We start from the raw sequence: 10,485 nt of genomic DNA, 5'->3' as shown, positions 1-10,485 counted from the left end.
CATTTCTGTACTAAAAATGTGGAAGAAAAAGAAAACGAAAATGTAATTTACCTTTCATGAAATCTCTGTCTCTGTCTACCGATCTGTTTATGTCTCTCTCTATCTCTCTACACAAGATAAATTGGTTTGTTGGTGTGTGTAAGTGTGTGTAGTGTTTCTTTGAAACATCTGTTTATTTAAAACCTGTTTTATTAATGATCATTTATCAATTATAAATATTTTTATGGTTAAATGGTTAGGGGTGATGGTCGGATTTGAGCTTATCGTCGAAGAAATGAGCTTTACACAGAGGCCTGTACTCTGGAGCAGGAACGATTTGGAGGTGGAGGGCCCGTCATGGTCTGGGGCGGTGTGTCACAGCTTCATCGGACTGAGCTTGTTGTCATTGAAGGCAATCTCAACGCTGTGTATTACAGGGAAGACATCCTCCTCCCTCATGTGGTACCCTTCCTGCAGGCTCATCCTGACATGACCCTCCAGCTTGACAATGCCATCAGCCATACTGCTCATTCTTTGCGTGATTTCCTGCAAGACAGGAAAGTCAGTGTTCTGCCATGGCCAGCAAAGAGCCTGGATCTCAATCCCATTGAGCACGTCTGGGACCTGTTGGATCGGAGGGTGAGAGCTTGGGCCAGTCCCCCCCAGAAATGTCAGCGAACTTGCAGGTGCCTTGGCGGAAGAGTGGGGTAACATCTCACAGCAAGAACTGGCAAATCTGGTGGAGTCCATGAGGAGGAGAAGCACTATAGTACTGGCCACACCAGATACTGACTGTTACTTTTTATTTTGACACCCCCTCCCCCTTTGTTCAGGGACACATTATTGCATTTCTGTTAGTCACATGTCTGTGGATCTTGATCACTTTATGTCCATACAAATATTTACACATGTTAAGTTTGCTGACAATAAATACAGTTGACAGTGAGAGGACGTTTAATTTTTATTTATTTATTTTTATTTATTTTTTTCATCACAGCACCAGTCTCCGCAGGAGGCCTTTTGTCATTTGGGAGGCCGTCATTGTAAATAAGAATTTGTTATTAATTGATTTGCCTAGTTAAATAAAGGTTAAATACAAAATATGATAAAGAGAAACAAATCTCCAATGCCTCATCAAAACATGGAAACACATCACAACACAGGAGTCACTCAGGGCAAAATGCACCACATGTTCTTCCAGGCTCAAGACACAACACAGGAGTCACTCAGGGCAAAATGCACCACATGTTCTTCCAGGCTCAAGACACAACACAGGAGTCACTCAGGGCAAAATGCACCACATGTTCTTCCAGGCTCAAGATGGAGGATGAAAAGGCAACATTACTGCTCAAAGCTGAGACATTGAAAAGATGACAAGCATTGACAAGCGGAGGAATTGGTGATTGAAACTGAAATGTTGGCTGACGGTGCTAAGTTGAATGCATTCAATAAGTATAAAGCCACAAATAATATTAAGTGATAGAATGAATGATTACCTGAATGCAATGGGAAGGCCTGAGGATACATTGGGGAAGGATAAACAAAGCAAAAAATTCCCCACCACCACTCAGATCGTTAAAGGACTCTATAGCACACAACCACACACCATGGCTGAACTGGGATCTCCATTGTTCACTATGTCTGCTCATAATGCACATGTTGCTACCACAACATACCGCTCTGTTCATCGTAGGTCAACTAACACACAGGCAGAGCCTGTTTTAAGACCGAAATATAGTCCTCTGCAATTTCCAACTGGGGGAGAAAGGCCTATCAACCCAGACATACATGGTGGAACTGAAAACATGGACAGTATTGTCAACATTATGCTTCTCCAAAATGAATTGCTAAAATGTTGGTAATGCAAAAAAAGTTGTCCTCATTACCACATCATAGTTGTGACCAACTACACTACAGGTTATTTGTAATTGCCTTGAAGGCAGGAGTGAGAACAGCAAAGACAGGCTGTACTTTTTAGAGCAATTCACCGTAGTACAACCAAGACATCTAGTCCGCAGTTGTCAACATATGGAGGCTGACAGACAATACGCAGAAGACAAAAAGCTTCTGAAAAAACACTTTGGAGACTAGTATAAAATTGCCAAAGCTTAAATTTAGAAAGCTCTCAGCAGCTCCAATCCATCAAGGTTGAAGATTCAAAACTTTACAAACCTTTGCAGTTTTCTTCACTGGATGTTGCAACTCTATGGATTATGTTCACTGTATGGAGGAAATGGACAGGCCATCAAATTTGAGAGCCATGGTCAAAAAGCTGATGTTTAAAGGAAAATGGATAGTGTTGGTTTATGACCTACCGGAGTGAAATGGCAGGAGGGACAAGTAATTTTGATCTGGTTAACTCTGTTGATCGCCGAGCCAGGATAAACCCCCACAGTAGCAGTGAGGGGAGGTTCAGGGCCTGTGAGTAGGCCAAGTGTTCTGAACACTTAATGTGTTAGAAAAGTAAAGTTATTTAGTAAAGTTTTTTTTTTAGTAAAGGAGTAATGTAAGAGGTTACTTTTAAAAATGCAGTATTAAATAATATAGTTACTTTTTCAAGTAAAACATGCCCTACGTTTCTGAAAACATTTCCCCAGTATTTCCATGAGCTGATCTTGACTTGTTTCTGCATTTAGTTCTCAAGGCCAGTCGATGAGAATGGGGGCGTGCTCGGTCGTCCTTTTCTTGTAGTCAACAATCATCTCCTTTGTCTTGATCACAATGAGGGAGAGGTTGTTATGGTACTGGTTCTGGTCTTGTGGTGCCAAATGTATTTTCCATTGATTGAATGTTAGGATATTCGTGATCGTAGTTCATTAATTTTGTTATCCAATGATTCTACGTTGGCAAATAGGACTGATGGTAGAGTCAGATTACCCACTCGCGTCGGATTCTTACATGGCACCCCGACTTACATCCCCAAAATCTCTGTCTCTTTCTCATGCGAATCCCTGGGATTTGGCCTTGTCGGGTGTCTGAGGTAAATCCTTTGAGTATGAAAAAATCCTCGTCCAATACGAGGTGAATTTTTGGTCATAAGAGACTGTGGCAGAAACATTATGTACTAAATAAGTTACAAATAGAACGAAAAAGAAACACAATAGCACAATTGGTTAGGAGGCCTTAAACGGCAGCCATCTCCTCCGTCACCATTATCACACTCTGGCTGAAAAAGGTTGTTGAGACAGCTGTGTGTGAAAATCTTCACTGTTGAATTAAAAGACTACACAAATACTTTACTAATGATTATTAAATGGTTTATAAGGACATTTATTAAACATCTTATGAATGATCTTACAAATCATTATTACATACTATAAAAGTTGTTTATGAATGTTTGAATGACTAGCTCAGGTCAGGGGTCACACCAGAGCAGCTCTCCCAGATGCTGTTGAGTCTGAATGAATATTGAGATTAGTAATACTCTATAATAGCACTTTGTAATAAACATTTTCGAATGGATGGGTAAATAGTTTATAGAGGGCATTTATCATTACTGGGGAAGAAAAAGCTACATTTTCAAACCTTTTTACTGCAGTGTTTTACACCCACTGGGCACAAACTGGTTGTATCAATGTATCAAACACATCTGGGAGATGATAAATGTTTGATGAATAAACTATTTACTAATGCATTCTAAAATGTTTATTATAAAGTGCTATTATAAAGTCTTACTAATCTCTATATTAAATTCAGACTCAACAGCATCTGACAGAGCTGATCTGGTGTGACCCCTGACCTAGCAGCAGTGATGTAGTGAGAGTAGTGGTAGTGTTCATAACCAGTATGTTGAGCTTGAAGTGTCTGCTGTGGTCTCCTGCACTGTTGTGTTTAATCATTAATGCATATAGTAGTAATTTATAAATGTGAGAATACCAAGCTGACTAACATTTAACTAATGTGGGCTTAATATTAATGATAATACATGGTGAACAAACTGTAAATACCTTACAAATGGTTTATTACTGAATGTGTTTATAAAGGGTTACCCATATTTGCATCTTCTTACATTTTACCATCAACTACTACAATACACCATTGAGTGAGACCAGGACGTAATCTGATATCATGCAGTGTTTTACATGTAAACGTTACTGCACTTTTTCAAGGCATTTTGTCCCATATGACCCAATAAAAAAAATCAAATGTATTTATATAGCCCTTTTTACATCAGCTGATATATGTACAGAAACCCAGCCTAAAACCCCAAACAGCAAGCAATGCAGGTGTATAACAGAACATGGACAAAATGTTCAAATGTTCAAAAATGACCAGCATGGTCAAATAATAATAACCACAGTAGTTGTCGAGGGTGCAACAAGTCAGCATCTCCAAAGTAAATGTCAGCTGGCTTTTCGTAGCCAATCATTGAGAGTATCTCTACCGCTCCTGCTGTCTCTAGAGAGTTGAAAACAGCAGGTCTGGGACAGGTAGCACGTTTGGTGAACAGGTCAGGGTTCCATAGCCGCAGGCAGAACAGATTAAACTAGAGCAGCAGCACAGCTGATAACTGGAGAGAGCATACTTAAATTCACACAGGACACCGGATAAGACAGGGGAAATACTCCAGATATAACAGACTGACCCTAGCCCCCGGACACATAAACTACTGCAGCATAAATACTGGAGGCTGAGACAGGAGGGGTCAGGAGACACTGTGGCCCCTTCCGATGATACCCCAAACAGGGCCCGAACAGGCAAGCTATAACCCCACCCACTTTGCCAAAGCACAGCCTCCACACCACGAGAGGGATATCTTCAGCCACCAACCTACCCTCCTGAGACAAGGCCGAGTATCGCCCACAAAGATCTCCGTCACGGCACAACTGGAGGGGGGGGGCAACAACCCAGACAGGGAGATCACGTCAGCGAATCAACCCACTCAAGTGACGCACCCCTCCTCGGGACTGCATGGAAGAGGAACAGTAAGCCAGTGACCCAGCCCCTGTAATGGGTTAGAGGAAGAGAATCCCAGGGGAGAGAGGGCAACCGGCCAGGCAGAGACAGCAAGGGCGGTTCGTTGCTACAGATCCTTTCCATTCACTTTCACATTCCTGGGCCAGACTACACTCAATCATATGACCTACTAGAGGGTGATGTTAAAGAACGTATGGAATGATCCATGACGTCCTCAAAATGTACTTTCAGAAATCTTACATACCATTTATCATTAATAACATGCATCAACCAGAGACTTTGTCATTTGGAATATACACCCCAAATGTATTACAATGTCTTTAACAAAACAAGCTAATGCCTTCTTATGCCTTCTCCAAGTCATTCCTTTCCAAACCAGTCAAATCTTTCTGTATCAACATCACATGTATCTATTATGACAACACAGCGTTAAGTAATGTCAGCGTATTGTTACATGAATGAGGCAATTACAACATGACAGTATAACATGACTATATCTAACCTGTGTTTGTCAAACTTATGAATAAAAACATAGGAACTATGAACACCTTAACTTCAACCGAGTTAAAATACGCTTAGATGTCACTTTGAACCATGGATAAAAGAAAGCATAAATTATTGGATTAATTAAGGAATTAAGAAGTGGCAAAAAGCTGATGATGAATGATGATAAATTGTCAATTAAAAGAAAAAGTAAATACAAATGAAATGGAATCCAACAGCTTAGATAGGTGAAAACAACAATAGCTAGAGTTTTTGTTGCTTTTCTCTCAGACTTATTTGCCTGTACAGTTTTAACACCAAACACACTGGCAGCCTCTTTTGAAAATACCTTTCTGGCCTGTGATCTGGCCACCACAAAGATTTTCATATAAAGTGTTATAATAATAGAGCATGGGACAACCATTGTAATTACAAGGTCAATTACAGTACCCCAGGTTACTCCTTCAACAATAAAACATTCTTTCAAACACCTACTTGGTACCTGTACATTTACAAAAATGTTTACAGTAGCAGCATAATATATGATACAACACCACCAGGTAATGGATATACAACACATCATTCTTGTTATTGTTATTTTAGACTGGTACAATAAGGGATCACACACAGCAACATAGCGGTCAATAGATATCAAGACCAAATTGCCCAGAGATAAAGAAGCACATAAACAAGTGATGTAGAAATAAAACACACAGAAATATTCTCCAAAACCCCAGCATGGTTCCATTATTGCTACAGTCGTTACTGGTATCACAATCAATCCCACCAGGAGATCTGACACAGCCAGAGAGAGGATGAGTAGGTTGGTTGGAGTGTGGAGCTGCTTGAAGTGAGAGATGGAGATGATCACCAGTAGGTTCAAAAATACTGTAACTGCTGAAATCAATGAGAAGAAGATGTACAGTGTTATGTAGATAGATGTCCATAGCAAAGCCTTTCTGCAGGAAGAGTTTCTATCTTGAAAACAGTATTGAATATCTTCATGTTCCTCCATTTGTAATAAAGGGTCAAATGCTGAGGTCCTGCTCCTTCTTGGTCCTGTGTGTGACCCTGTCAGGTCCGCCTTCTGACAAACTGTGAGCTCTGCCTCCCTATTTATCCCTGATTCACTGGCAGACACTCCCCTCTCCAGTGTCTCTCTACACACACGCACACACACACACACACACACACACACACACACACACACACACACACACACACACACACACACACACACACACACACACACACACACACACACACACACACACACACACACACACACACACACACACACACACACACACACACACACGCACACACACACACACACAAACAAAACAATGGTTGGTTAAACAAATCATTTGTGAAAGCATGATGTAATGTGTGACAGGATTGGATGTTTCTCTGCCCACCTTGCCTGTCCTTCAGCCTTACTGATAGTTAGAAGCCTTACTGATAGTTAGAAAAGGTACATTTTCTCAACTGAGCATTTTAAAGGGGAATATACAGTATGGGAGATGTTCTGGTCACTCAAAGGCTATTTTCCATGGGAAATAGGATAACTGTGCAGACTAAGTGGTTTGGGGTTTGTCAGTGCTTAGTTTGGAACATAATCCACAACCTCAGGAGACACGACGGCACATCACATGTCAGCTGGCCAGTGGTGGGTGGTAACAAAACAGATGGCACTGTGATAGACTGCATCCAATTTATTGAGTAACGTATTGGAGGCTATATTGTAAATGACATCGCCGAAGTCGAAGATCGGTAGGATGGTCAGTTTTACAAGGGTATGTTTGGCAGCATTAGGCAGGTGCAGGTGCAGGCAGCGATCGGTTGAAGAGCATGCATATAGTTTTACTTGTATTTAAGAGCAATTGGAGGCCAGGGAAGGAGAGTTGTATGGCATTGAAGCTCGTCTGGAGGGTTGTTAACTACCTCTTTAAGGAATACCTAGGATAGGGTAAGTAATCCTTCTCACCCCCCCCCCCTTTAAGATTTAGATGCACTATTGTAAAGTGACTGTTCTACTGGATGTCATAAGGTGAACGCACCAATTTGTAAGTCGCTCTGGATAAGAGCGTCTGCTAAATGACTTAAATGTAATGTAAATGTTAACACAGTGTCCAAAGAAGGGCCAGAATTATACGGAATGGTGTTGTTTGCGTAGACGTGGATCAGAGACTTACCAGCATCAAGGGCGACATCATTGATGTATACAGAGAAGAGAGTCGGCTCACGAATTGAACCCTGTGGCACCCCCATAGAGACTGCCAGAGGCCCGGACAACAGGCCCTCTGATTTGACACACTGAACTCTATCAGAGAAGTAGTTGGTGAACCAGGCGAGGCAATCATTTCAGAGTCTATCGAGTCTGCCGATGAGGATGTGGTGATTGACAGAGTCGAAAGCCTTGGCCAGGTCAATGAATACGGCTGCACAGTATTGTTTCTTATCGATGGCAGTTAAGATATCGTTTAGGACCTTGAGCATGGCTGAGGTGCACCCATGACCAGGTCTGAAACCAGATTGCATAGCGTAGAAGGTATGGTGGGATTCGAAATGGTCGGTAATCTGTTTGTTGACTTGGCTTTCGAAGACCTTAGAAAGGCAGGGTAGGCTAGATATAGGTCTATAGCAGTTCGGGTCAAGAGGATCCACCCCTGAGAAGAGGGGGATGACCGCAGCTGCTTTCCAATCTTTGGGAATCTTAGATGACACAAAAGAGAGGTTGAACAGGTTAGTAATAGGGGTTGCAACAATTTTGGCAGATAAAACTAAATGCATGCTCTTCAACCGATCGCTGCCTGCCCCTGCCCGCCTGTCCAACATCACTACTCTGGACGGCTCTGACGTAGAATACGTGGACAACTACAAATACCTAGGTGTCTAGTGAGACTGTAAACTCTCCTTCCAGACCCACATCAAACATCTCCAATCCAAAGTTAAATCTAGAATTGGCTTCCTATTTCGCAACAAAGCATCCTTCACTCATGCTGCAAAACATACCCTTGTAAAACCAACCATCCTACCAATCCTCGACTTCAGCGATGTCATTTACAAAATAGCCTCCAATACCCTACTCAACAAATTGGATGCAGTCTATCACAGTGCAATCCGTTTTGTCACCAAAGCCCCATATACTACCCACCATTGCGACCTGTACGGTCTCGTTGGCTGGCCCTCGCTTCATACTCGTCGCCAGACCCACTGGCTCCATGTCATCTACAAGACCCTGCTCGGTAAAGTCCCCCCTTATCTCAGCTCGCTGGTCACCATAGCATCACCCACCTGTAGCACGCGCTCCAGCAGGTATATCTCTTTGGTCACCCCCAAAACCAATTCTTTCTTTGGCTGCCTCTCCTTCCAGTTCTCAGTTCTCTGCTGCGCCTTCTTCACGATGCTGTCTGTGTGGGTGGACCAATACAGTTTGTCTGTGATGTGTACGCCGAGGAACTTAAAACTTACTACCCTCTCCACTACTGTCTCATCGATGTGGATAGGGGGGTGTTCCCTCTGCTGTTTCCTGAAGTCCACAATCATCTCCTTAGTTTTGTTGACGTTGAGTGTGAGGTTATTTTCCTGACACCACACTCTGAGGGCCCTCACCTCCTCCCTGTAGGCCGTCTCGTCGTTTTTGGTAATCAAGCCTACCACTGTTGTGTCGTCCGCAAACTTGGTGATTGAGTTGGAGGCGTGCGTGGCCATGCATTCGTGGGTGAACAGAGAGTACAGGAGAGGGCTTAGAATGCACCCTTGTGGGGCCCCAGTGTTAAGAATCAGCGGGGTGGAGATGTTGTTACCTACCCTCACCACCTGGGGGCGGCCCGTCAGGAAGTCCAGTACCCAGTTGCACAGGGTGGGGTCGAGACCCAGGGTCTCGAGCTTGATGACGAGTTTGGAGGGTACTATGGTGTTAAATGCTGAGCTGTAGTCGATGAACAGCATTGTCACATAGGTATTCCTCTTGCCCAGATGGGTTAGGGCAGTATGCAGTGTGGTTGAGATTGCATCGTCTGTGGACCTATTTGGGTGATAAGCAAATTGGAGTGGGTCTAGGGTGTCAGGTAGGGTGGAGGTGATATGGTCCTTGACTAGTCTCTCAAAGCACTTCATGATGACGGAAGTGAGTGCTACGGGGCGGTAGTCGTTTAGCTCAGTTACCTTAGCTTTCTTGGGAACAGGGACAATGGTGGCCCTCTTGAAGCATGTGGGAACAGCAGACTGGGATAAGGATTGATTGAATATGTCCATAAACACACCAGCCAGCTGGTCTGCGCATGCTCTGAGGGCGCGGCTGGGGATGCCATCTGGGCCTGCATCCTTGCGAGGCTTAACACATTTAAATGTTTTACTCAGCTCGACTGCAGTGAAGGAGAGGCCGCAGGTTTTGGTTGCGGGCCATGTCAGTGGCACTGTATTGTCCTCAAAGCGGGCAAAAAAGTTATTTAGTCTGCCTGGGAGCAAGACATCCTGAGCCGTTGAATTGCAATTCTATTTTGTCTCTATACTGACGCTTAGCTTGTTTGATTGCCTTGCGGAGTGAATAGCTACACTGTTTGTATTCGGTCGTGTTTCCGGTCACCTTGCCCTGATTTCAGTTTCATGCGAATGCTGCCATCAAACCACGTTTTCTGGTTTGGGAATGTTTTAATCGTTGCTATGGGAATGACATCTTCAACGCACGTTCTAATGAACTCGCTCACCGAATCAGCGTATTCGTCAATGTTGTTGTTTGACGCAATACGAAACATATCCCAGTCCACGTGATGGAAGCAGTCTTGGAGCGTGGAATCAGATTGGTCGGACCAGTGTTGAACAGACCTTAGCGCGGGAGCTTCTTGTTTTAGCTTCTGTCTGTAGGCAGGGAGCAATAAAATGGAGTCGTGGTCAGCTTTTCCGAAAGGAGGGTGGGGGAGGGCCTTATATGTGCCGTGGAAGTTAGAATAGCAATGATCCAAGGTTTTACCAGCCCTGGTTGCGCAATCGATATGCTGATACAATTTAGGGAGTCTTGTTTTCAGATTAGCCTTGTTAAAATCCCCAGCTACAATGAATGCAGCCTCAGGATATGTGGATTCGAGTTTGCAAAGATAGCGT

At 43.3% G+C, this 10,485-nt stretch overlaps 1 protein-coding gene across 1 annotated transcript; it reads right to left on the bottom strand.

The window, feature by feature from the left end:
* Nucleotides 1–3,232: 3,232 nt before the first annotated feature.
* LOC118386542 (trace amine-associated receptor 13c-like) lies at nucleotides 3,233–6,450 on the bottom strand. Its single transcript, XM_035774257.2, has one exon. It carries the CDS (start codon nucleotides 6,392–6,394, stop codon nucleotides 5,435–5,437), a length of 960 nt encoding a protein of 319 aa, XP_035630150.1. The 5' UTR covers nucleotides 6,395–6,450; the 3' UTR covers nucleotides 3,233–5,434.
* Nucleotides 6,451–10,485: the final 4,035 nt, after the last annotated feature.

Source organism: Oncorhynchus keta, chromosome 7 (assembly GCF_023373465.1).
Source record: "Oncorhynchus keta strain PuntledgeMale-10-30-2019 chromosome 7, Oket_V2, whole genome shotgun sequence".
In the NCBI taxonomy this organism is placed as follows: Eukaryota; Metazoa; Chordata; class Actinopteri; order Salmoniformes; family Salmonidae; genus Oncorhynchus; species Oncorhynchus keta.
The sequence above is the reverse complement of the archived record's forward strand: the minus strand, read 5'-3'. Positions and strand labels throughout refer to the sequence as shown.